Raw genomic sequence first — 27,351 nt, 5'->3', positions numbered from 1 at the left:
TTATATTTAAACTTCTTCAGTAAACATTTTTATCAATCTAAGGATAAACTCGGTTTGGACATTTTTGAACTTAGTTTTCTTTGATGTCATTGAAAATTAGAACACTTAGAAAGAAACATTAGTTCACTAAGAATTACAGTTGAGACTCTCAAAGATTGCAACGACGATCTGCATTGATTCCCATTGATCATATGTATCACTATTAAATTCATTAAGAATTCATACCGTTGACTAAGTCAATCACCATCAGAATTCCCAATTTTCTCTCAATCACATTCCCATATCAATCTACATTCACTTGTACACGAATCTTTCCAAATCACTGTTTTCCAAGGAACATTTAAGTAAATTCAAACGATCATCTACTCCGCATTCTTTGATAGCGTTAAAAATTAGAATCGTTCTTTGATCTCAATTGTTTATCGCCTTTAACTCGTGCTAATATCTAGACTTTATCCATCGTCATTCCCAGGTTTAGGAAGCTTTTAAAATAACATTTTTCTAGAGAACTAGCGATGAACTAGGTTTAGATGATCATCAACATATCTTTCTTGAAGAAACAGTTACTTGTCGCCATAATCCCATTATAAAATCTAAACTTGTTCAATCGACATTCATTAATAAGCGATGTTGTTAGTGAATTGTCTACTTTCAAGGATCTTTAGATAAACTATACTTGGACGATCTACTCATCTTTCATTAATAGCGTTTAAGATTTAAAAATTTCATTAATCTTATTTCCACGCTTTGAATCACTTGTTCTCGAAGTTTTCGAATAACTGACAACTTTTTCAGGATCTAACGATGAATTAGAATGATCATCTTTTAAAAAGATTGCTTGAAATGAAAGGCGTTGTCATCAGGCATTAAGAGGTAAAAACTTTTAAGTTCCTTTTGAAGATCTGGCAAGCTGAGAATTTAGATTTTCATAGGATTAGTTGGATCCGATCTCACCCACTTTTTAATCCTATTTCTCTTCCGTTACTACTTTTCTCGGAATTTTAAAGATCCTAACATCAAACCCATTCCTGAAGAAATTCATCGAAACCACAACCCCCAGACTGATAGACTAGCACACTACCATCTAGCCTACCGGACACCCAGAGTATATTTTAAATTCACTAAACATTATGAATTGAACTTGCTATGATCCTTCCACGACATGTGTTAGATGTATACTTTTTATTGTGTGGAACATAATTCCTCCATTGTCACTATCCTTCTCAATATACATCATTCCTTAGATAACAAATTGAAACTTCCCAATGGTCTTATTTCACTTCCCCTATATTTTAATAAACTCTTATTGACAAAGTTTTTCCTCATTCAACACCAAATACAAAATTTTATTGAAGCCGAAGATTTTTATTAGATTTTACACATCAAATGATTCCTAGTATTGAAATAATTCTTAAAACTAATCGAAAAACAAATTCAAACTTTAAAAATAATAAATGATCCTTTTATGGTATATATAAACCCTTCACCGATTTAAGATTTCTAAAGCAATAATTTTGTTTGCTTCATTATTGAAAAGTACAGTCACCTCTCACCACAATGATACATTTCTCTATGTAAAAATCGTATTTTTCATCACAGTGTTGCAGCTCGTACATTTAACTGGGATCAGTTTTAAAAAACACACAAAAAATCTCCTAAAAATGCAACTCATTTTGTGTGGATCGTGTACAGCAATTTCAGTAGAGAACGTTTCAATACAAAGTATGTACAGTCAACAAACAATTAATTTGATTTCAAACCCACAAACAAGACAAGAAGATTCTAGAAAGTGAAATATTAGAAAGACAAGTGTTTTTACTCTTAACATTTTTAATGATATTTTAGAAAAATCTAGAAGACAGAGTAAGCAAAAGGCTGAAATTTTTGAAAAATTTTGGAAATAAAAATTCAGTTTTGTTTAAATTTGAAATTTGTTTTGTATTATTCTTTTGTTTTTTTTTTTTTCTTAAATCTACTTAAATTATTAACAATATAAAGCTTTTCAATTAGTTTTCTTTTGAATTACAAACAATTACAAATTACTTAAAACTTATTTATAAACTTAAATATAATAAAATATAACCTATCATTATAAAGCTGATCTATCACAGGAGTAACCCATAAAGAGTTGTAGTTAGGAAGACGATGATTGTGCATCGATTAAAGCTGAAGTTACAATTAACTAACTAAAATTGTATAGTTATTACGAAGACATTGAAGAATTACCAAGGACGCCACATAGTTTGATTGACAGCGGGTGAAGCTACTGATTGGCGATCTTCAGAATCACTGCAGTAACCAGAAGAAGCTGGACTTAAAGGAGCTTTGCTGCTAACTGATGAGTTTGAGCTGGGTAGTTGTGTATTGATTTGAGGCAATTGTTGTGTATGCAAAAGACGATTGAATTCTGAGCCCAAATGAGTCATAACAGCTTTGCCCATATTGACGCTCATACCGGGAGTACCAGCCATAACACGTGATACTTCATTGACAGCATTCATATAGCCATTACGGAAGGAATCCATGGGTGCAACAGCAATTTTTGAAATGGGTTGTATGGGTTTTTTGCATTCAACTTTCATAAATTCCAAAGCAGATTCCAGCATCTCAGCTTTGTCCATGCGTAAAATGGCATCGTTGCCTTGAAATTCAGCAATCAATTCTTTAAGAGTATCTAAGCACTTGTTCATGCGTGCACGACGCTGACGTTCCAACATGGGTTTTTTCACTTTCAAGTAGTGTTGAGTTTTTGAAACGAATTCTGTTTGAGGAGCCATTTTTGTTGTGTGTAAGTAAAAAAATATTATCTTGAGATGTTGTTATGAGGAAAGAAGTTATGAGAATGATGCTGAACTGCTGAGAGTCTGAGGCTTTTATACCTCTGCAGCTCACAGTCTCCGGGAGAGAAAAAAGCAGGTTTTAAGGATAAGATTTTTGTTTATCTTTCTTTATTGTGCCAAAGGAAACTCAAAGTGTGGGAACGAAATTTTGTTCGTTTTCTAGTTTGTATTGTTATAGAACGCAGGTAGTTTTAAAACAATCTGTGTTAAATGCTAGAGAAATGTCTTAAAAGAAAATTTGTTATCCTTTTGTTCAATAATAAATTACTAACTATTATTCAATTCTATGGGAAAATTTTCGAAATGAAATTTAGTTTAACGTTTGAAAAAAAGGATGTCTAAGAAAATTGGCCGTTACTTTTGTATGAAAGGAAATTATGTCTTAAGGTTTGTAATCAGAAATTTTCTTACAAAAATCCTGTCATAACACAAATTCAATAACTATGCGCTGTGCTGCATAGTTATTTCTGAGCCAACATTTTGTGGCAGTTTATGAATATAAATATATTGTCTGTCTGTCTTCTGGCCTCTCCTCTCATATTAGTGTATGTCAGTTTAGATTACCATTAACAGATTGCAGTAGAGTTGTACTTACAGTTGTTGTTTTTGTTGATATCGTATCTTATGGTCGTATGGTATGATAGCCATACAACATACTTAAGTTTATGTCCGTCCGTCTGTCTGTCTTTCCTTTAGTTGGTTGGTTTTCAAAATCGTGAGAACCAATTTTGTCGTGCGTTTCCCACGCGATGAGAACACCTGCCTTTATTTTTTTTCTTACTTATGCTTCATTCCTGCTGCAACTCTTATTAGAGCTTCATAAAATATAAATATTCGTACGAATATGTGGCTTATTGATGGTGATGATGGTGGTGGTTAGTTAGCTTGATGCTTTTTTTTCTGTTGCCTCTACTTTGTGTGCATTCAGACACGAGCTTAACCCAAAGTTGTTGTATGGCGTGTGCATAATAAACTACTACATTACGCGTATTCTATAGATACTTTTTCTCTTTCTCTCTTTCCACACAATTCTAAAGTTTTATTATTTCTCTGCCTTTCAAACCAACTCTTTTAACAACTTATACCAAAAAGCCACATCCATACACACAAGTAAATGTATAATAAAACTTGATGTCTGGAATATTAATTCAAGAAAACTTCAGTGTTATGAGTACTTTAAACGAATAGAAAGAAATTTAAACTTTATAATAAAGTTATGTATGTCTGGCTAAGTTTAAACAACGTGTACAAGTCTTCCTTTAATATGTGAAAGAAATCAAATAAGAATCTTACAAGTACTCAATGTATGCACAGCACGCTTGTAGCCGTAAGTCAGACACTCTCTTTATTATTAATTTACTCAGTTGCTAACGCTCACACGTTCAACAACATAACAAGCATGCACCATGCACACTCTCATTTATAGTTATAGGGGTTGCTATGGAAAATCCAATCAACTTGGCCGGCTATATAAACCGGCTGCACAACTAACCTGCATTCATTCTCACTACAAACATCATCTAGTAAACAACTAGTAAAAAAAATAAAACTAAACTCACAAAAAATGGCACCTCAAATGGAATACGTCTCAAAAACCCAACACTACTTGAAAGTTAAGAAACCCATGTTGGAACGTCAACGTCGGGCACGCATGAACAAGTGTTTGGATCAACTTAAAGAATTGGTAGCTGAATTTCAAGGCAATGATGCCATCTTACGCATGGATAAAGCTGAGATGCTCGAATGTGCTTTGACTTTTATCAAAAAAGAAGTTAAGAAACCAATAGTACCCGCTGTCGTACCTATGGATTCATTCCGTCATGGTTTTATGAATGCCGTCAATGAAGTATCCCGTGTTATGGCCGCTACTCCTGGCATGAATGTACAATTGGGCAAATCTGTTATGATTCATTTGGGCGGTGAATACAATCGTTTATTGCAAACTTCAATTGAGCAACAGCAGCATCAGCATGAAATTCCCTGCTCTGCACCCATGAGTCCTGCTTCTTCGGGTTATCACAGTGATGAATGCGATGAAGATAGTTCTATGTCTTCACCAGCCGTTGCTGCTCCTGTATGGCGTCCTTGGTAGTTTGTTTTTCTTAACTACTTAAGGTTTAACAAAAATGCCTCAAGCTTTAATTGAAATCAACTCAACTGCGATATTTTCAAAACTGTGATAACCAATTTAGTTTTAAGTTAAAAAAATATAAATGAACTGATAGTTTAAACAAAAGCTTTAATAGATTTTAAGAAAACATATAAACAAAATATATTTTATTGAAAAAAGAAAAAAATTCCTGTCTTTTTATTTAAATTTCATAATTTTCAGATAAAGTTTTTCAATATACTGTTTAGAAACTTGAGCCATAAGACGATTCAATTGAAAAGCTCTAGTTAGACAATTAAGTGTTAAATCTCAATGTATTGACCAAAAGATACTACTGATCTCTTAGATTTTAATACGTTCAAATTCGACTTCACTTTACATGGTTAGAGGTAACAAAGTTTACACATATTAAATATTTGATGAAAAAGGCGCGACCGTTATCTTTGTATATATTTTTTTCATCTTACATGATAACTTTAAAAATATAATATTTTTTTATAAATATATATTTTTAAAGGAATCAAAATGTCGATTTTGTTTATATAATTGGACTATTTTAATTTTCAAAGGAGACAAAAACCGATTCCAATAACCTTGAAAAACTTGAATTATGAGGTAATGAATGTCTGCTGAGAGTTAGGGCCAAGAGATAGTGGAACGTTTTACATCCAAGACGAATATTTTTTATGTAAAAGACTAATTTTTGAAATGATTTCCAAATAAAAGTATAATTGATGTCTTTGTTTAGGTAATATGACATCGTTTAAATTTAGTATAACCTTTATCACCTAAATCGGCCGAAAAACCAAAAAATGTTGGTTTTGATATTGACCTTAAGATCTAATCATCAGATCATTAAATCTTAGCAATGCTTAGATTTAATGTCTAAAGATGATAAATTACAAATCTTTCGATCGAAAACCAAATGATTAGAGAAGATTCTCGACATTCTGAAATTGTATGGAAATTGAACCAAAATTATAAAAAAGCAATGAGATAGGGAGCGAAATGATAAACTTTTAACCTCTAATCGCTTTAAAAGAAGACAATGACATAACCCCGTTTACATAAGCAATATCGTAAAAACATTAGCGACTTTACTGATAAACAAGACCAATGAAAGTACCAATTACAGAAAACATTACTGAAATGTTCAATTTGGTCCGGTAGTTCTAAAAGCTCGTTCAAATGTTTCAATCTAAAAACCGCAATACATGGTTGTCAGATCTTACAACGTTGTCAGTAAAATGTTCAGAAAATGTCTAACAATAGTCTGAACTTAAAATTTTGTATTTGCAATGTTGTCAGAAAAAGCATTACCGACAATATTGCGAGACAAAATTTGTAAGTTGACAGTATTATTAGGCATTTTCTTTACATTTTACTGTCAACATTGTAAGACCTAACAACCGTGTATACATAGCATAATACTACGGAATCTAAATTAACGGATTAAATTTAAGAAATATTTTGCTTTTTATGGTTAAACGTTAGCGACTTTAAATGATTAACAAGACCAATGAAACTACCAATTATAGAAAATTTTACTGACATGTTCAATATGGTCCGGTAGTTCTAAAAGTTTGTTCAACTGTTTCAATCAAATTATATGAAGTCTAGAGTAACGGGTTCAAGTATGGTTCTATTAACTAACTTCTGACTTCTACAATCTAAAAAACATTTATTTAAAACTTAAGAATTTTAAATAAAAAGACAAAAATAAATTATGTTTTTATATTAAATATATTTAGTTTTTTTTCTTAAAATCTATTAAAGCTTTTGTTTATATTTTTTTTAACTTAAAACTAAATTGGTTATCACAGTTTTGAAAATATCGCAGTTGAGTTGATTTCAATAAAAGTATCAAGAATTTTAGTTAAACCTTAAGTAGTAACAAAAACAAACTACCAAGGACGCCATACAGGAGCAGCAACGACTGGTGAAGACATTAAACTATCTTCATCACATTCATCACTGTGATAACCCGAAGATGCAGGACTCATGGGAGCAGAACAGGAAATTTCTTGTTGTTGCTGCTGTTGTTCAGTTGAAGTTTGCAACAGACGATTGTATTCACCACCCAAGTGAATCATAACTGATTTGCCCAATTGTACATTCATGCCAGGAGTAGCGGCCATAACACGTGATACTTCATTGACGGCATTCATATAACCATGACGGAATGAATCCATAGGTATGACGGCGGGTACTTTTGGTTTCTTTACTTCTTTTTTGATAAAAGTCAAAGCACATTCGAGCATCTCAGCTTTATCCATGCGTAAGATGGCATCATTTCCTTGTAATTCAGCTACCAATTCTTTAAGTTGATCCAAACACTTGTTCATGCGTGCCCGACGTTGACGTTCCAACATGGGTTTCTTAACTTTCAAGTAGTGTTGGGTTTTTGAGACGTATTCCATTTGAGGTGCCATTTTTTGAGAGTGTATTTTTTGAATTTTTTGTTAGATGTTTACTAGATGATGGTTCTAGTGAGAATGAATGCAGGTTAGTTGTGCAGCCCGGTTTATATAGCCGGCCACTTTGAGAGAATTTTTCAAAACAACCCTTATAATGAGAGTGTGCTCGGTGTTTGCTTGGCATGTTGTCATATCGACAGTTAAAGTGCAAAATTGTCGTAAAAATGCACTTTTCTATCGACTGCTGCTTTTTTTAATTATAAATATTGTAACATTTTTATTCAAAATAAAAATTTTTTGTATTTTTAATAAATGGTTTTGGTGGTTCTGACAGATATTTTGTGTTGGGCTAGAGAACATACACGTTAGTGAAAGCGTAAAGAAAGTCCTTGTCTTTGGACTCAAGAGTGCTGTTCAATTATGAAGTACTAATATAATTCTAATTTGATTTTCTCAGTAAGCTAAAGAAATATTTCCGTTACTTTTACTTGGCTTGATTTTTTTCGTAAAATATATGGAAACAAAAGATCTCCTAATGTGATCAAGTTAAATTAGATCATTACAAATTCCTTAGCTTAATTCATTGATCTAATAGTTAGTTTCAAAGGAGATAATTACTCAAAGCACTTGCCCTGAAATAGGCTCCACCGTAAACCAGAGGTAAAACCTCTGAATTCATAATGACTATACAATCTTGATCCTCGCTATTTTCAAATAATTGCTATCACAGGAAGACTTCTTACACATATAGAATTTGAATCTGTAGATTCAGAGTTTATCAATTACAAACAAAATCTCCAAAAAGATAAAGTATTTCCGTAAAGAAAACTGGCATACAATTGATTAAAGTTCAGAAATGTTGTGAAAAAACTATTCCAAAGAGCGATATCTGTTACTACTTTGCTTTACTAGTCAAAGGATGTCGAATTGAGAAGCACTGAAAAGAGGAACAAACATATTTAGAGACATCGATCAATTGCTGTTACATTGAAGTTCTTAGTCAAGACTTTTAATTGTCCAAACCAACAAGAGTGTAACAATATCGTTCCGAAAGTTTTTCATGGAGTATAAAGAGAGTTTGGCAATTACAAAAACTAACTTCTTTAGAAATTGACTCGGGTCGAAGTTTGTGAAGTTTAAGTGATCTCTGATCTGTCCATTTATTTAACTGTGAAGCCAATGACGGGATTTCATTCAGATGTGTAAATAGTACTAGAATGATTGGAAAAAAGCCTTCGCCTTAATCCATTTTATAATAAACTCTCAATTTTTAAAATTTGGAGCACTTCTTTTCAAAAAAAATCACTGCAATCTCAATATAATGCTAACGGAAAGATCCAAGAATTAACACTGCAGCAGCATAAACAGTTTATTCTTCACTGATTCCATCATAGTAATAAACATCACCTTACTAGATAATTAACACCCTCCCCCAAAAACGCAGTTTTTTTCTATCGATAAAAATCAATTTAAAACATTCAGCAATTTGTAAAACTTAATACAACATTTTAATTTAAAATAATTACTCAAGGAAACCTCAACCACGTGCCTCGCAATAGCTAAAATTTTAATTTAATATTTTTTTGGAATATATGAACAAATTAGAGCGGTGGGTTGCCAAACGTGTGAGCGCGCCTCACACCATTTGAAGTTCACCCAAAAAAAGAAAAACAATCAAAAGAGAAAAGTGTGGCCCACACGTGACTGCATTAAAGTTTAAAGCAACGCGATGTATGAGTATTAAAATACGCAACAAACTATAGTCCACAAAGCCAAGCACCTGATACCACCACAGCAATCAATACAAAATTCATTCATGACTGGCCAACAACCTCTTCTCTGCCTCACTCACTAGCTTTGTATTTAAAATTTTTTATTAATTAATTACACATATTTGCAACAACTATTAAAAAAAATTATGTTGAAAAACACAACCACAGCGCATAACAAACAGAAGCAGAAACGTAAGCAACATCATACGACTGTTTCAATATAATGAATGTATTTCTTATTCTGCCCCGAATCTACTGCGAACAAGAACTGTGAACATCTGTCACCTCCACTTAAAGACCGTGGGATAAAAATATTCTCAACAAATTTACGTTACGATACAACGATTATTATTATTAAAGTATGATGATGATGATTCTTTCTACTCGTATACAACAAAAACACACTTCTTCTTACCATGGGAACTGCAACTGCTCATCAGTGGAATGAAAGAAAAAAAATTAAACATTTGTATATTGTGTGTGTTTTTATTGTGTACGCTCGAGTGTGCGACCGAACGAACGACAGACGTCGACATAGACTCTGTGTGTATTTTGTTTAAATAGCAGCAGGGTGTGGCAAGCAAGTAATAGGAGTAAAATTAAAGTAAACATAATGAAGTAGATAGAAACTATATAAAATAAGGAGTGAGTTAACACAATTTGTTAAATCAAATATTTGAAGTCGATTCTGTAGGAAAATGTGGATTCTTTTAAAACCATGTCTTGTTACTTTTCGGAATGTAGATTGTCATACAAGTGATTGACGATTAGAACTGGTTTGAAGAAACTAGCCTGCGACCAATATACGCCATTATATTGCTTCCGTTCTCATTGAATTGAATTTAACTACTTGAAGGCGAAACAAAGATCGATTCCCTATTGTTTAATTTATATTCCTATTCAAGACTCTTTCATAACTCTAATATTATGTGGTCAGATGTATTTGAAGGTGCATTCCTTTTCCAACCCGGCGAAAGGTTTTCTTGGAGTATATGATACTTAGGAAGACTTTGGTTAAACTATTGCTCAGGACTAAAAGAAATTGAAAGGTAAAACTCAGCATTCAAATTAATCAAATTGCATCAGAATAGCCTGGAAATGTTCAAACAATTGCAAAAATCCAATTTGATCCCGTAAGTCTGGGATTTACAAACTTCTTTAGAACATTACAAACTTGTCATTCAAATTTACCAGAAATTCGGTCGGGTTTAATTGGAAATAACAAAAAATTTAAACTGCTTATCATAGAAGCTCTACTTACATATCCAATTTGATCCTTTAGTTCCATAGTTTATTAATTACGAACAAAAACTTTATTGCTAATTGGAAGAAGTGTTCCATTGACTCTTACTAATACTGCGATTTGAAAAAAACGACTTTTAATAGTTTCTCGAACTAATAGCAATATATTTAATCTTAAGTCGAAGATTTGCCTTCTTTGGACTTTACTTTGCTGTAGAGCGCTTGACAATATTCAGATTATTTTGATTCGATTGCCTATCGAGATAAATTGTACAAGCCCCTAGGCGGCGAAAGTAATTTAATTGAAGATATCAATCATTCATCAGACTTCCTCAAGACTTTTCTTGTTTCCTATATTGTAAAGTCGGGGATTTTAAGATGGATTGTTAAGCGAGATTGATTTGCGGATTCCAAGAAGGTAGAAGAAATTGTAAGAAAGAAAACCTACTGTGGATATCTGGCTTTTGGCAGACAACCTGAATCCAACAATCAAACCTTGAAGAAACTAATACAATGAACTATATTCGCGTTGCTTTAGTCGAATTGTGAAACAAGATTGAATTAGATATCTGTCACTTTTCAGAACATATATTAGATATTTCGTATGCAGTATTTGACTGAAAATATAAACTTATGTCATCGACTGTAAAGGGTTTGTAAAAAGTTTTGAGAATCTGATTAAACTTGCAGCGAATACATTTAAACAAGAAACTATAATCCACTTAAATTTGTAAACAAAACTATGTCTATAGCGGATCAGAGGTTTTGATAAGGTCTCTCGTTCGAGATTCAATATTTTCTTCTTTGAACAAAAGCAAAAACCGCTGCACTAATTCATTTTATCACAGTCCTTAAATATTGTTTATGTGATATGATACGATTATAATGATGAGAAAGAAAAACCTAAGGGCTCAATACAGTAAACAATTGCCTTGCCAAAAATAGGGGTGAGGAGCGTGTATGTGTCTCTGGCATTGTGTAAGGACGTGTGTTCGAACGATGATTGCTTGATGGTTTTTTTGTTTTTCATCTAAAATATTTCATTAAACTAAATTGCAAAAAAAAAAATAACCAACGAAATACAATCATTCACTTAAAAACAAGTGCATGTTCATTAAAATCAAGCACGTGTAATACAACAAGAACGGCGGCCACAGCGACAAGTGCCGGCAATAATTGAAATAATTTTGTCAAAAGGATTTTGCACCACGCAGGCGCAAAAATATGTTCATAACAAGACAACCGTTATAAAAACCGCAAACCAACGAGGACAGGCCACAGTTCGAAATAAACTCGTAAAGTGAAAACATCTTAAATAAAATAACCAACAAAAATGTTTGCTGCTAAAATGGAGAAAATATCCGCTGAAAAAGAAAATCTACATTGCTGTTTAGTTAAGTTTAAATTTGCTGTGTGCAAAATCTTTAAGCAAATATTAAACAAGGATAGTAAACTAGCTGAAAACAACAACAATAACATCTTAGCAAATGATTTTCCTGATAATGAAAACAAGAACAACAAGGAATGTTCCTGTGACAATGAAATAGAACAAAACCAGGCCAACGAACGTCTTTTAAAAGCTTCACAGCAAAAACATCAGCCATATGTTCTGGCCATAGAGACTGCAGTTGGCTCATTTTATTGGGACTGGGAATGTGGCATGCAACGTGATAGCTTTGCTGATTTTAACTTCAATACACATTGAATGAAGGCATTATTCTACCAAGTACAAAGTACTCTACTTGCCAACAAGACACAAGTGTAAGTGTGTATTAAAGGTTCATTGAAGAAAAAGTGTTTAAACAGAAACAAAAACAGTAATCAAGAACAAAAACTCTAACCACAAGGACCCTTTTGCCGGTTTAATGTTTGGAAAAAAACAACAACTTAAAACGTAAACATTCATCGATTCAACGTTGTAAATGAATGAAAATGTGTGAATGAAAATGACTTTTAGCGTAAAAGTATGCAACAACAGGTTTTTTTTTAGCCAAAACAACCCATTCACTAGGCTGTGCAACAAACAGGGTACGCTGTGGTCATTCATAAATATGCTGCAATGAAGCCTGTAATGTGCCCAAGACGACATTTACGTGTAACGAGAATGGAGATAAAACTTAAAATAATATTACTAATGGAAAATTCTACACAAATTACATGGGAAAACATAAGGGAAAAATTTTAAGAATTTTAAATAAAATGTCTTTAAACATATTCAAGTGGAAAATTGTAAGACAACTGGAGAGTTTAATTTAACATTAAAGCTGATTATAAACTGATTAAAATGGTTTAATACGAATATCATATACACTTTGCGAAACTCGTTAGAACAAGAGAACAATTTTGCCCTTTTGAAACTTAATCTCTGTTTCTTATATTATGATCAAGTACCTGCCTATTTCTACACCAATTGCAGATGAATTGGAAAATGTAACGCTTTCAAAGATTAGAGTTAGCTGTATCGGGAAAGAACTTATCTTCAGAAGGAATTCATTTGACAACTGTAACTACAAACTATTTAACTCAAGATATTTGCAAATTTCCAACAAAAGGTTTTATATAGAATTGAATTTGCATATTTTATATCATTTAAATCAGTGATTTTGAAACTTAAATGGAATGTTAGATAATAAGAAGACTTAAATTTTATAAATTAAAAAATTTACCTTAAATGTTGTTATAATTTTGAACAAAAGTAAAGACACTAACCTGAAAATAATAAAAAAATAATAATTATTATTAAATTAAGGTTTAAAATCCTACTAAATAACATTTCAAATTTATAACTAAAGCTTTTTACAAATAAAAAAAACATATAAAATCAAGCCAAATTATTTAACTTTTTATTGAAATTGATAGAAATCCTAAAATTTCTTATTATTTAGATTTACGTCAACAAGACTCAGATTCAATTATTAAAAGAATTACACAGGTTAATCCTGAAAATGTAACAAAAAACTCTTAGTGTCCTAAAGTTTACATTTTATTTTATTACCTTTAGCTCCTTCAGATTATGGAACAGTAATTAAATTTTCAAATAGTTTGATGATGTGCTTATTTCTTTATCATTTCATCCAAAGAGATATTTCGTTTCATTAAATTCTCTCACATCTTCCTATCCAAGTCCAACTGCTTAACAAAGTTTTGCTTACATATAGGTTGTCAAAAAAAGCGTTACTTTGCAGGTTAAGTTTAACCAGAATGGATGTACAATTCAGTACAAAACCTAAGATTCAGTTGGGATAATGTCAAGACAATTGGAATCTCCAAGAAGTTAGTACTGCTAACAAACTCCCTGCATTTCTCATTCTCTTACTTTTATGAATATTTCAAATCCAGTAGCAGATGACTCAAATTCATCTTACGATTCGTACCGAGTCACAAGTTTCAATTACAGATCACTATTCTTTAACGTCTTTTCATGGATAACAATTCTACTTTTGCTGTAATAACTCAAGTTCATCTTACGATTCGTAACGAGTCACAAGTTTCAATTACAGATCACTATTCCTTAACGTCTTTTCCGTATAACAAGTCTGCTTTCGATCGGAGAGGCTTGTTGATGACATATATTTCCGAAGTGTATCAGCCAGTAGTCTATATCACATACTGATCTTCACACTAAATACTTCTCCAATAAACTTCAGTACGTTTCCGTTACAACATCATCATAATACTGCTCAAATTTGATACAACAGAATATGAGTTTTATTGACATGATTGATCCATTTTAATACCACAGGATTGCAAGTTTTATTTCGATATTGACATGATTATTGACATAACTGTTGATATGGAATGTTCAGGAATATTCGATCTGAGATATGTATATTCTTTAGCATAGAACGATGGATACAATAATGATAAAGTTTTCCTAGATTTATTATACCTACTTAAATGTTTCATTTCAAAAGACAGTAGCTTTCTCATTCATTACTTTGAATACCACAGGAGATAAGTGGTCATTAAAGAGCACTATGATCATTTCAACTTTCCAGACACAACATAGAAGTTTATAGTAAAAATTAAATCCTTTATTACAATAATAATTCTGATCACTTTGGACATATAACATATAAGTTGATATAACTGGATATGGAATTTTCAAGAATATTCAGTCTGAGATTTGTATAGCACAATTATGATATATAGTTTTTTATTATACTTCATTCATTATCTTTTCATATCTAGAATGTTCAGGAATATTCGTTTCAAGATTCTTATAGACTTTACCATAATATGGATACAATGAGATTTCCAAGATCTATCCCGTTTAAACGCTTCTTCTCAAAAAACAGTAGCTTCCTCAACCTAAGCACCTTAGATAATTTAGATCATATTTATTTAAATTTTTATTCCGTGTAAACCCTATTATCATAATTATGGTCCAATTTAATACATTGAAGATTTTTATAAAATCGAACCTTGTCTTTGTTAATTTCCATTGTTTTTCACTGCGTGTGTGTGTGTGTATGTGTCTGTCTCTCTAATCAAGTGTTAAACAATCAACTCTTCGCCCTATTAAATTAAGCCAATGTTGTGTTTATGATGTTCTTGCAACACGAGCGAATCACACACCAATTGTGTATATAAAACCCAACAAGAAAACTCGACAAAAACAAAAGCCAAATAAAAACAACAGCAACATAAAAAAAACTAAACAAAAACATTCACAACAACCTAAAATGACACCAACAGCTGCAACCAAGAAAATTTTCTCACACTCCGAACTCTCAATGAAAGCAGAAGATGTAGTAGAGTTGTTAATCAAGTCGTCGTTTAAACCATACATTTGTCAGTCAGTCAAACTCACAGTTGTTGTGTCTAGTGTAACTGTCAAACCTAAAGTCTGACTTAAGTTTGTAATGCTCAACAGAAGCAAAATTCAACGTTCAATATTTTTTTTTTTTTTTGAAGAAAGGGCAGGTGGTAGTTATTAGTATTTTACTTAATGTTGTTGTTTTTGTTGTTTCTGTTAAAACTACACTTTGTTTCAGTTGTGTTTTTAATCTTCTCACTCACTATTTGACACTGAGTGTGCCATCAGTGTTACAGTGGTTTGATTTGTAAAGAAATTGGTCAGAATTTCAGATCCAGTTCAAAAGATAGGGATTCGACTAACTTTAAGGTTAACCTTAAGATTACTTGTAAATAATAGCGACCCATGTTTATTAGAGCAGTAGATAGAACGAACAATATACATCCTAATACACATAATTTTAGCAGCTAACGTTTTGAACTGATCTAGTTATTTGTAATTCACTAAATAACCTTTTAACCACATAATTTCCCGCATTTCTTAAAATTTAACTCTGCAAATCTCCTCAGATCTGCAACACTTGCTTAAGTAACCGAAATTTCCTCATCAAGATCACGGCAAATGGTTCATTTTACTTCTCTATACTAAAAATTGTAGCAGAAGAAGTTTTGAACTAATCTACAAAATAACAACAAAAAATGCTGCCGATCTTTAAACTCAACTTCGAAAATTTCCAAATATCTGTAACACTTCCTTTATTAACCGAAATTTCCACATCAAGTTCGCAACATATGTGTTAATTGTGACATAAACTCCAAAAAATCCCTGCCATAACTTCTGTATGAACTTGTCATGTTTTTACCCACTGTACACACTGTGTATGTTGGTTGCACTATCAGTAACACAAAAAGGATACGACGATCCTAAAAGAAGAATGTGCTTCATTGCATATTAAAAACAACCCCATATGCACGAGATAAATAAAAATTGGAAATTGTGGGAAACTAACTGGCAAAGTGTTTCCCACGATTTGAAATTTTTATAATTTGCTACCTGTCTACCAACAACACAACCACCACCATCATCAACAGTACAATTAACATTAAAAAAACAAAAAACAAGCCTCAACTATAGCCAACTTGTAACGTACTTTTTCAACCCCTAAAATTTTGTTCAAACAACTAGAACTTGGATCCGTCAGTCTCTTTAAACAAAGTGTGCTCTCTATTGCAGCTCTCTTATGACGAAGAGAGCGTGCGTTGAGCACGAGTAAAATTTTTGTGTCCTGGGACACGTGTGGGTATATAAACGTGTCACACTCTGTGATGCAACATCATTCACTGTTCATACGTCTTAGTATCAACATCAGTACAACAAACGCTTTATATTTTTTATATTTCCAAATAATTGCAAAAAAGAAAACTTAACTTAAAAATGGCAACCAAATACGAAATGTCCAAAACTTATCAATACCGTAAAGTCATGAAACCTCTATTGGAACGTAAACGTCGTGCTCGCATCAACAAGTGCCTCGATGATTTGAAAGACTTGATGGCTGAATGTTTCCAAAGCAATGGCGAGAATAATGTTAAATTCGAAAAGGCTGATATTTTGGAAGTTACCGTTCAACACTTGCGCAAATTGAAGCAACAAAAAGAGCAAATTGCTCACAACAATGTAGCTGCTCAACAAAGTTTCCGTTCTGGTTATATACAAGCCGCCAATGAAGTATCACGCTGCATGGCTAGTTTACCCAAAGTGGATGTACAATTCGGTACTAAACTTATGACACATTTGGGATTACGTCTTAGCCAATTGGAAGCTCCCCAAGAAATTCCAACTGCTGTCAGTACTCCTCTAACCGTAACCTGCTCCACTCCTCATACTTCAACTGCCATGTATAGTCCAGTCTCCAGTGGTTATGCCAGCGATAGTGATTACTCACGTTCATCTCCCGCTCTTTCACAACCACAGGGTCTCTTGCAACAAGTCTCCAACAACAACAACAGCACACCAGTCTGGCGTCCTTGGTAAATTGTGGTCACATTAACACAATTATCCGTTATTGATAAAACAAACAAACAAATACCAGTAGTGCACTTGAGTTCTTCCATTATATTAACGATCTCGTTTAGTAAATAAGATTTTATTTTTATATTATTAATTTAATTTTTGTTAAACTATTGATAGGATTTTTTATTGTTTTTTTTTAATATTTTTTGTATGTAATAGCTTTACATAATCCAACTGTGATAGGGTAGCGATCTTTTTTTATATTACTTGTAATTATTCCACTCAATTTAAAATGATTAATTATATACAATTATATATATACATACTTGTGTATAAGAAAGAAAGAAAAAATTTTTACAAAATAATATAACTCATTTTATATATACAAAAACAAACACATAAATGGTCTTTATTATTACTAAACAGTTTTGCCTGGGACAGGAAATAAGAACTAGTTCTCAGTTCTTTTCAAAAACTGTAATTATCACAATTATGCCAAAGGATAATAATAATGATGGCATGTAATTACAATCTCATCAAAATAAATTGTACTCGTTTTTAACGACGAAAGATGAAAATCTATATTTAATTGGTATTGGTAAATTATTATTATTATTATTTTATGAGATGTAACGAAAGAGTTGCCAGGGATTTTTGTTTTAAAAAAAATTTGTTCTGGGATTTTTTCTAATAGTTTTTTTTCGAAAGATTTTTTTCTAATTGGATTAAAAAGTTGAAAATAAATTAAAAATATTCAATAAACATTTTTTTCTTTTCGAAAAAATTCCGTTATAAACAATCATTTGCAATAACATGATGAATCTTATATTTTGCATCGATTCTTTAATTCAAATGACCACAAGATCATTTGAAATCAAAGTGTTCTTCGATTACATTCAAATTTTCAATTACATTCTGCCTGAATTACTCCTAAAGCTGCAAACATTTTGAGTAACTATCGTCAGCAATGACAGTCTTCAGAAATTTCGATGCATTTCGACAAAAAACTTACATCGAATTCATAATTAAAGAACTACCCAGTAAAAACTTTCATTTAAAATTTACTTATACAATAGCATTTTAAGTCATTATTTTAAAGAGTTAAAAAGCTTATAAAATCTCTTTTCACTATTATTTCATTGGCATTGATGACAATGGATCCTAGTACTTCCACGCTCTCTTACAAATAAGGTTTTAAAGAAGTACTTGTTATTACGCTTACAAAGAAGTTGTTGAGTAAGTTGTTTTATTTCGAATTAAACAAACAGTCAGCGGAAATACGAATTAGAGAAATCGGTTTGTTAGTCAAATGTTCTACTCACAGGACCTATGCTAAAAGTCGTGATACACGGTTGTCAAATCTTACAACGTTGTCACTAAGACGTACACAAAATGTCTAATAATTGTCTGAACTTACAAATTTTCTTTTGCAAATGTTGTCAGAAAAAGCATTACCTAAAATACTACAAGACAAAATATGTAAGTTGACAGTATTATTAGACATTTTCTGCACATTTTACTGCCAACGTTGTCAGATCTAAAAATCGTGTATACATACATTTAGCTACTTTATAGTTTTACATACAAATTTAATTTGGTTTTGATTTTCTGTAAAACAACAATTGTCAATTAGAACTCAAATAAAATATGAAAACAAAATGAAAAAGCTGAAAATAAAGATTTTTTTATACTAGATTAAAAGAAAGTCGTTACTAGAGTACTTCTAAGCAATGCACACGATGAGTAGTTTTCATTGAAAAGTATAATGTTGAGTAAGTACAAATCATTACCAGATTTTGTTCTGGGTATTTTCCTACTTACGCCATAAAACACGAGCAAAATTTAAACTCATGTGGTCTAATATTACTGCATGCACTTTACAATTCGACAAATATCATATCATATAGGCTACTCACATAATAAAAGTTAATTAAACGAAAAAGACAAATATTGTAGATCAATCACAAGATCACAGACTGAGATTTCTTAAAGTAAGTCGCATCATCATTTACAATAACTCAATGATGCTTCGCAAATGAACTCAATCAAATTTCTTTTTGCAAAAACATATCTTAGAGACCATAGATATCTAGACCGCACAAATAACGGAAGTATAAACATTTCATGTACTTTCAGGGGAAAATTTGAATGGCAGACTCCAAAAATATATGGGGTACTTATCGGCCTATAGAAAACAAATCCATAAGAATTCATCATAATGACATCTTTATGTTTATAACAATTGAAATTAAACTCTTTTGAACTTTTAAAAAGTCACAAAAATAATAGAAGAGGTAAAAAGGAATTGATAGCAGGAATTTAAAGACTATAGTCAGATCAGATTTCAAAAATTATGAAATTTAAAAATCTATGTAAAATTTAAAAATCTATGTAAAAGATATTTTTTTTTTAATTTGATTTACATGCAAGATCTTAATGAATGCTTTAAAAGGATTTGACTAAATATTTCCCGAATTAAAAAAAAACCAACACTATTTTCTTTCAAACTTTAAAATCATATTAGAAAAAAGAATAGTTCATCTTACTGCCGGTCCACACTAGGAAACTTTTTTTGGGAAACTTTTGATTTTGCGTGAGAAACAAATAGAAAGAATATCATTCTTCTCTCTCGCGGTACGGAGTTTCTCGAACTCGGAAACTTGTTTTGTTCGTTATTCTTCTCATTCATACAACAACAAATCAATGCAATTAATACGTAGTTTCTGAAACAAAATTTTCTATGTGTGGACATTAAGGAAATTTCAAAAGAGAATTAAAAAAAAGTTTCTCAACAAAAGTTTCCTAGTGTGGACCAGGTCTTAGCAATTCTTGCATAGCTCTGCAATTTATTGTAAACTAAAAGAAAAAGCCGGCAGGGTTTTAACGTGGCAGTCATTCTTGAGTTCCGTTAGTGGAGATACGAATTTACGCCCATTAAATTTTGTTTTTACTTATCCGATTTTGCTGTATGTTTTCCAATTAATAATTGGAAGAACATATCACACATATCACAAGTGCTGGTCCATTTTCCTCAAAAAGAAACCAAACAATTTATTTTTTCGTCTGAAGTTGTTTCTCCTGCATCTCCATCCTTCGATCACATTCAGCTCAAGGCCTACAGGCATTAATCCGACGTGGTAGTTATTCACGAGTTATTCTAACTTAGTACTAAATATTATTATTAGAGTCAGGCTGGTCCCCAAAACACTCCAGTTTAATTGCTCTTATGCTAAGTTTTCCTCAAAAAGTCATCCTTAATTCAAAAGAAACGACCTTGTAAAGGTTATAGAAATATACTCAAACATGGTTGTGGATATCAGTTAAATTGATCTCATGCTATGTTTTCCTTAAAAAGTCATCTTTAAACCAGCAGAAAACAGTTTAAGAACGACCTTGTAAAGGTTATAGTAATATGCTCATACATGGTTGCGGATATCACCCTCGTAAACATTAAATATTGAAAGAACACAAAAGACACATTTTCAAACAAAGATATCCGAACTTTAAGTACGATCAATAATATAACAATGTATATTAATTAATTACTCCTTACCCAACACCCAACAATTGATCTTTCACCCCTCATTCGGCCCAAGTTTCAGCAACAAGTTTACCACATTATTAAAGGTATAAATCGATAAATTACTTTTAAATCAATACTTCATAAACCATTTTAATACAACAACATTGTTTTGGGCATACAAACCGTACCCCTCGACCTAAATCGTACATCAACGTAGTCAAATGTACTAGAATTTTAAATGGAAATTACTTCAGACACACTTAACACACGAGATTAACAAACAATTTACAGGCAATAAGAAGCCAACAAGCACGACCCATTAAAATGCAACATCAACAACAGCAGCAGCAACAGCAAAAAACAACAACTACAACAATAAAACACACGAATATAAAACAACTGCAACAACTAAACGAAAAAAGGACAATAAGGAATAATAATTAAATATATTTTTTCTCACGGTTCAGGACTACATGTATAAAAACGAAGGGAAGATAAAAACAATAAAAAAAAAACTATAGTAAAAACCAAACAATCAATGAATGACTGACTGTTTGGTATGAATGGATGGATGAATGGTTAGTTGTTGGTTGGTTACTTTAAAATCCTTGGCATACAAAAACAACAGCAGCAGCAACAAGCAATTCAACGCAAATATAAAAAAAACAATCAAGGTAAAATATACACACAAAGACAGACAGACACTTAATACACTTCTTAGCAAAGTGGTCAGAGGGAACTAACTATGGACAATCTGATTAACTAAACCAAACCAACATAACATACTAATACAGAACAGCAACAACAACAACAACTACAATTAAGAAGCAACAAGAAGAAATTTGATGATTCTGAACAGAATGATATCATGATCTTATTTATTCTACTTTTACTTCTACTTCAACTACTTACTCTGGCAAAAAAAAAAAAATATGTACGAAATAGTGACAGCTGCAAAATAATCCTTACAACAACACCAAAAGGAACAAACCAAGGAATGAACGAACAAACGCATGTGTTTGTCGTTTCAAATTGTCGAACAACAGAAAAACACCGTGTGAGAAACTTAGTTTCAGTAATGTTCCCACGGCCACGAGCCATAAGTTTTTTCATACAAAAAAAACAACAAAAACATCTTATAGTTAAATGTATTAAGGATGATGATTGCAGCTGCAGCTGCTCTTCATACACACACTCACAATAGATGGATAACTCAAAAAGGAAATACTCTTTTACAAACAATACAGCAACAATAATTGGGAGTAATACATATGAGGGTAAATGTACAGCAAGAGAGAGCAAAAAATAGTACATATATTTATAGGGAGGCTATACTTAAAATTTTAGTACTTTTTATTCTAATTTAAGGAGTTTGTTTCATAAAAAGTGCCAATTTAAAAAAAAAAGTACTTTTAGTTTGTTAAATAATATGAAGAATTTTATTATAAATACATTGGATAACTATAAATCTAGTTAAAAATTTACAAAAAAATACTTAAAGTACTACTTTGCTAAAAAAAAGGTACAAAATTTTCTTAGTAAAACAACATTTTAAACTTAAAGTACTTTATACGAAGTACACATAGAATTATCCGAAATCTAATTAACTATATTTCATACAGTTATTTTCAAAAAAGTACTTTTTCAGATCAACAATGAAATAGTACTATTTTCAAACCAAGTAGCAATTTACATCCCTTACACATAAAAACCTCGTAAGGTACTAAACAAAAACATGGTAAACATGAGTCTCTATATTTCCTTAAAGAGAGCAACCCCTGTCTCACCTAACAGGCGACAGAGTATAAAAGGACTTTGAGAAATTGAGTAGGACATCATTCACTAAACAACCATACAAGAGTAAACATCTCTTTATTTTAATTTTCTGCAAGTTTAACTCAAGGAATTTAAAAACAAACAACAACAACATGTCCAACATGGAATACGCAACAAAAACTGAAATCTACCAAAAAATCAAGAAACCTTTATTGGAACGTCAACGTCGTGCTCGCATCAACAAGTGTTTGGATGGCCTTAAGCAATTAATGGTCGATTTAAATGGCAATAGTAAAATTTTACGCATGGATAAGGCTGAAATGTTGGAAACCACCATTGTCTATCTGAGACAACATGTTAAACAACAAAAAATGCAAACTCAACAAATTCCCATGGATTCATTCCGCAACGGTTATATGAATGCTGTTAATGAAGTGTCACGTGTTTTGGCTTCAACTCCTGGTATGACTGTTGAAATGGGTAAATCTGTTATGACACATTTGGGTCGTTCCTACAATAGATTGCAACAAGAACATGAACAAAGAGAACAACCGCAGCAGCAACAACAACAAAAAATGCAACCTTTAACTATTGACTGTCCATTAAGTCCCGCTTCATCTGGTTATCACAGTGATGATAATAATTCACCCGCAGTATCCCCAGCAGCTACTCCCGCACCTGTATGGAGACCTTGGTAATCATATAAAAAACCAACTGCTTAAGAATTTTCTCAACTGAAAATCCTTTCTCAATTACTGTGATCTTCTTCATCAAGAAATAACAAAGAAAATCCTCAACTGTGATAAACTCAAACTGTGATACAAACAAAAAAAACCCTAGAATTAAATAAACAAAACAAAACATACAAAATAAATAATAATTATAATACAAAAACAAAAACTTTAGTTTTTTTTCTTTTATACATAAATATTATTTTTCTTAAGCATTTACAGTTATTAGTATTGTCACAAATTAACCAATTATAATCTGGTTAAGATTGTTATTGTATAATTAGGCAGATTATAAGATCTGTTGCAAGGCAATGTAATAGGAAATGTCTTACATTAGTTTAAACAATTTTATATGACAATAACACTTCAAAACTTAATAAACAATTGTTTTATTTGACTTTAGATTCTAGATTAGAATAGAAGAAAAATGTATTATTCGTATTTTAAACGAAAAATATATCATCACCTACATAAAGAAGAGTTCAACTGTAAAAATATTCAAAATCTGTTATCCCACCAGGCATGGTTTTGAAATACCCCAAAAAAACACCGTAGAACTAGATTTGTATACCAGACATGGAAAATTTAAATTTTGTTAATTAATTTACTTTGTTGTGCATTAAAGTACTAAATTATTTGATTGCTTGACCAGGGATGGCATAATTAGTACGATGGTACTTTTTTAATACTATTTGATGTGCAAAAGTACCGTGATACTCCCGAGTCTTATTTGATACTTTCAGGGATACAAACTCAATATCTGATTATCGTTTAACCGGTAGTAAATCTGTCTGATAAAATAATTTTTATACCCACCATCAAAAAAGATGGTGTTTGTAACACATCGAAATATTGGTCATAGACCCATAAAAGTATATAAATTCTGGGTCCTTATTAAATTCTAAGACGATCTAGCCATGTCCGTCCGTCCGTCTGTCTGTTGAAATCATGAAAGGGACCACACGGGAAGAGCTAGATAGTTGAAATTTCGCATAATAATAGCGCCCATACAGAAAACAGCTTCAACGAGCGTAACTGCTTTAGCAGCACGAGTATAGCGATGAAATTCGACATGAAGAAGTTTCATATAAGTTAGACGCTTTTATAAGATTAATCAGCGCTGAGAACCAATATATTTTAGAAATTACAAACTTTTAGCAAAAAAAAATAATAATAATAATTTAGTACTTTGCGATCCAAAAAAAGTACCCTCTGCAATATTTTTTGATACTGAGACAAAATCTCTTTTTCCATCCCTGTGCTTGACTAAAGACTGAATATGGAATGGACTATAGACAAGATTAGAGACCAGGCACTCGACTGTAGCCTAGACTATATACAATTCTAGAGACCAATTAATAGACTAAACTATAGACAATACTATAGATTAAACAATAGACTATTTGGACTATTTATTAATAGTTTATAGGTTAGAAAAATTGCCAAAAATGTTGTGGAAGTATCGGGTCATATTACGATATTATAAAGTACTAAGGTACTTTAAGTTCATCCTTGTTGTATATACAATTTTTTAATTCTAAGATTTAACAAATAGCCCGATCATTGCAAAAATCGGTAGTGTCATTAAAAGTTATATAAAACTATGTTTTGCGAATAGCCCAAACGTTCTATTTGGGGGTACGGTTGTATGAGAGTTAGGCGAATAATGAACCATTTTATAGCGTTCGTCCTTGAGCCAAAAGAAGAATATGTGCCAAATTTCATCAAATTATCTAAAAAATTGCGACCTGCAGCGAGAGCACAAGGTTAACATGGACTCACAAACCGACGGACGTACAGACGGATATAGCTAAATCGACTCAGAAATTGATTCTGATCCAATTGGTATTCTTTAAGGTGGATACATCAGGTGGAACATCAGCACAAACGCATACTAACAGCCCCCCCCCCCCACTTTAGTGGTATATGGATTATTTTGGATCATTAGCGTCATTAGATGGGGTTAATTTAAGGACAATTATCATTTACGGTGGAAAGGACCTGTCTCGGGACTTACATATAATAGGCAATTAATAGTGTTTTTAGATTTAGAAAATACCAAATAACATCATTTACCTCTTATTCATACGAAGTCTGTCTGTCTGAATATTGCTGCTGCATTTTCAGCATCATATTTCTTTCTTCTTTTACAACCAACAAGCACTTTCCATTTCATATTACAAGGAATCATTTCTAATAATTTTTTATCAACATACCATTGTTTTGTTGTTATTATTACTGATGGTCGGAACAACGTGCAATCACTTGTACCTTCTCGGCCTTTTCCACATACAAACACTTTATATTATAGAGAGACACTAAAAACTATTAAGACTATTTTTGAGCACTAATTTACCAATTTCTTATTAGCAACAAAGTTTTGGATCTTTTCACTGGCGAAATCTTATGAGAATTTTGTTACATTTTGTGAAAACGGAAGAAAACATTTTTATTTATATTTTACAATATATTTCATATTTAATATAACACATACTTTAAATCGATGTAATTTATAACACAACATATACAGTTTAAACACGATTTTTTTGATTTTTTACAAAAGTACAAAAGTTTTTACACGAAAGAGTTTTTTAGCCGCGCAAAGTTAAAGAAACATAAAAGAGATGCCACACGTAAATAACATGTAGAATAACGAAAAGGTTGCCACAAGAACTATTTAAATGGTATCGTTAGCGATGAGTTATATGATATTGAAAACAATTATATAATTTTCAATAAAATTATATATTTTTTATAAAATTATTAATAAAAGATTATAATACTATTGTAGCATATTTGGATTCTTCCAATAAACTATCTTATTCTGCGATTTAATTAAAAACAATTTAAAATAACGTATTATAGAAATTCTGATAATACATTTTGATTAGGCAACTCTTCTAATACTACAAATTACAACCATGTATGCGATTTTTCTTTGTCTGATTGAAAAAATACAAAGAAAAATGAAACATAATTGGAAAACTGGAGTCAATTTTTTATTTCCTGACTAACAACAATATTTAAGAACTTATGAAATTAATTATATCAAATATAATTTTAGGTACCTATTTAAAAAAATATTTGACATTTACCTTATAAGTATACGAATGCAGCCGAGTTATTGCAATACGTTGTTGTTGTTGTTGGTGATCCAATCGGATACAACAAGCAAACACTTGTACAAACAAATGAACATTTTTTCTTTTGCACATAAATATAAACACAACAATTATCACAAACTTAAATTTTAAAAACATTTAATTTTTTTTACACTTTTTGCACTAATTCAACAATATAAATACTTTCTTATTGTCCTAACTCATATTTTTATTAGCAATAAAGTTGCTTGTGCCTTCAATGGGCAAATTCTAATAAGAATTTTGTAACAATTTGTTAACATAGAAGAAAATATTAACTTTTTAATTTGACAGTTATTTTATATCTAACATTACACACACACACTTTATACTTTGTGTATTTATAAACCAATATATTTACTCTAATTATAATTTATTTTATTTTTTATATATAAATGAAAATTTTCACACGAAAAAACTTTTTAAAGCGCGCAAACGAAAAGAACTGATTAATAAAAAAATAGAGAGGCCAGACATAATTTGTACATAGTTGAAGTTATGAAAAGGTTGCCACACGATGTATTTTAAAGTTATCGTTAGCGATGAGTTATTTGAAAATGTAAAAAGTTAACGCATTTTTTTAATTGCAGAACCTTCAGTAATATTGTTATTTTTTGTTCAATATATTAGAGAGAGAATATTTTTTTAATATATATATAATTTTGATTTTGTATGCGATTTATATTCAAAAAGAATAACTACCAAATAATACATTTTCTCAAACAATAGAGTTTTTTTAGTTTTTAGAAAGAAACAAATTGAAATTTTTATTAAAAATTAATATTTTTAAATACATACTAATTTTCTAATGAAGTTAGCAGTTCTGCTCAAAGAATTTTTCTCGATTAAAATAACTTTGATTTGACCCAAACTAGGAAGAATTTAAAGGTGAATTAAATTTTTATCAGCAAATTATAAACGAGAACAAATAAATTAAAAATTATTTCATTATTAAATTCATGTTAATATGATTTCTTTATATAAAACGTATTATACCCATAATTATAATTTAACTTTCAAAAAGTTAA

The 27,351-nt window shown here is 31.2% G+C and overlaps 6 protein-coding genes across 6 annotated transcripts; 4 read left to right on the top strand and 2 right to left on the bottom strand.

The window, feature by feature from the left end:
• Nucleotides 1–1,971: 1,971 nt before the first annotated feature.
• LOC111676388 (enhancer of split m5 protein) lies at nucleotides 1,972–2,833 on the bottom strand. The gene has a single exon (XM_023437305.2). It carries the CDS (start codon nucleotides 2,775–2,777, stop codon nucleotides 2,223–2,225), a length of 555 nt encoding a protein of 184 aa, XP_023293073.2. The 5' UTR covers nucleotides 2,778–2,833; the 3' UTR covers nucleotides 1,972–2,222.
• A 1,499-nt stretch (nucleotides 2,834–4,332) lies between these two features.
• Nucleotides 4,333–5,131, top strand: LOC111676387 (enhancer of split m5 protein-like). Its single transcript, XM_023437304.2, has one exon. It carries the CDS (start codon nucleotides 4,405–4,407, stop codon nucleotides 4,930–4,932), a length of 528 nt encoding a protein of 175 aa, XP_023293072.2. The 5' UTR covers nucleotides 4,333–4,404; the 3' UTR covers nucleotides 4,933–5,131.
• Nucleotides 5,132–6,739: 1,608 nt separating this feature from the next.
• On the bottom strand, nucleotides 6,740–7,434 carry LOC111676386 (enhancer of split m5 protein-like). Its single transcript, XM_023437303.2, has one exon. The coding sequence runs from the start codon at nucleotides 7,380–7,382 to the stop codon at nucleotides 6,855–6,857; it is 528 nt and encodes a 175-aa protein (XP_023293071.2). The 5' UTR covers nucleotides 7,383–7,434; the 3' UTR covers nucleotides 6,740–6,854.
• A 4,082-nt stretch (nucleotides 7,435–11,516) lies between these two features.
• Nucleotides 11,517–13,138, top strand: LOC124419534. The gene has a single exon (XM_046949442.1). The coding sequence runs from the start codon at nucleotides 11,715–11,717 to the stop codon at nucleotides 12,084–12,086; it is 372 nt and encodes a 123-aa protein (XP_046805398.1). The 5' UTR covers nucleotides 11,517–11,714; the 3' UTR covers nucleotides 12,087–13,138.
• Nucleotides 13,139–16,551: 3,413 nt separating this feature from the next.
• LOC111676391 (enhancer of split m7 protein) lies at nucleotides 16,552–17,493 on the top strand. Its single transcript, XM_023437309.2, has one exon. The coding sequence runs from the start codon at nucleotides 16,575–16,577 to the stop codon at nucleotides 17,172–17,174; it is 600 nt and encodes a 199-aa protein (XP_023293077.1). The 5' UTR covers nucleotides 16,552–16,574; the 3' UTR covers nucleotides 17,175–17,493.
• A 5,007-nt stretch (nucleotides 17,494–22,500) lies between these two features.
• On the top strand, nucleotides 22,501–23,321 carry LOC111676389 (enhancer of split m8 protein-like). Its single transcript, XM_023437307.2, has one exon. It carries the CDS (start codon nucleotides 22,605–22,607, stop codon nucleotides 23,148–23,150), a length of 546 nt encoding a protein of 181 aa, XP_023293075.2. The 5' UTR covers nucleotides 22,501–22,604; the 3' UTR covers nucleotides 23,151–23,321.
• The last annotated feature ends 4,030 nt before the right edge of the window (nucleotides 23,322–27,351 follow it).

This window comes from Lucilia cuprina, chromosome 4 (assembly GCF_022045245.1).
Source record: "Lucilia cuprina isolate Lc7/37 chromosome 4, ASM2204524v1, whole genome shotgun sequence".
Lineage (NCBI taxonomy): Eukaryota > Metazoa > Arthropoda > Insecta > Diptera > Calliphoridae > Lucilia > Lucilia cuprina.
This window is presented reverse-complemented; position numbering and strand designations above follow the sequence as displayed.

Bases quoted from the DNA above. Each gene is read 5' to 3' on its own strand.
- LOC111676388 (XM_023437305.2), bottom strand. From the start codon at position 2,777: ATGGCTCCTCAAACAGAATTCGTTTCAAAAACTCAACACTACTTGAAA.
- LOC111676391 (XM_023437309.2), top strand. From the start codon at position 16,575: ATGGCAACCAAATACGAAATGTCCAAAACTTATCAATACCGTAAAGTC.
- LOC124419534 (XM_046949442.1), top strand. From the start codon at position 11,715: ATGTTTGCTGCTAAAATGGAGAAAATATCCGCTGAAAAAGAAAATCTA.
- LOC111676387 (XM_023437304.2), top strand. From the start codon at position 4,405: ATGGCACCTCAAATGGAATACGTCTCAAAAACCCAACACTACTTGAAA.
- LOC111676389 (XM_023437307.2), top strand. From the start codon at position 22,605: ATGTCCAACATGGAATACGCAACAAAAACTGAAATCTACCAAAAAATC.
- LOC111676386 (XM_023437303.2), bottom strand. From the start codon at position 7,382: ATGGCACCTCAAATGGAATACGTCTCAAAAACCCAACACTACTTGAAA.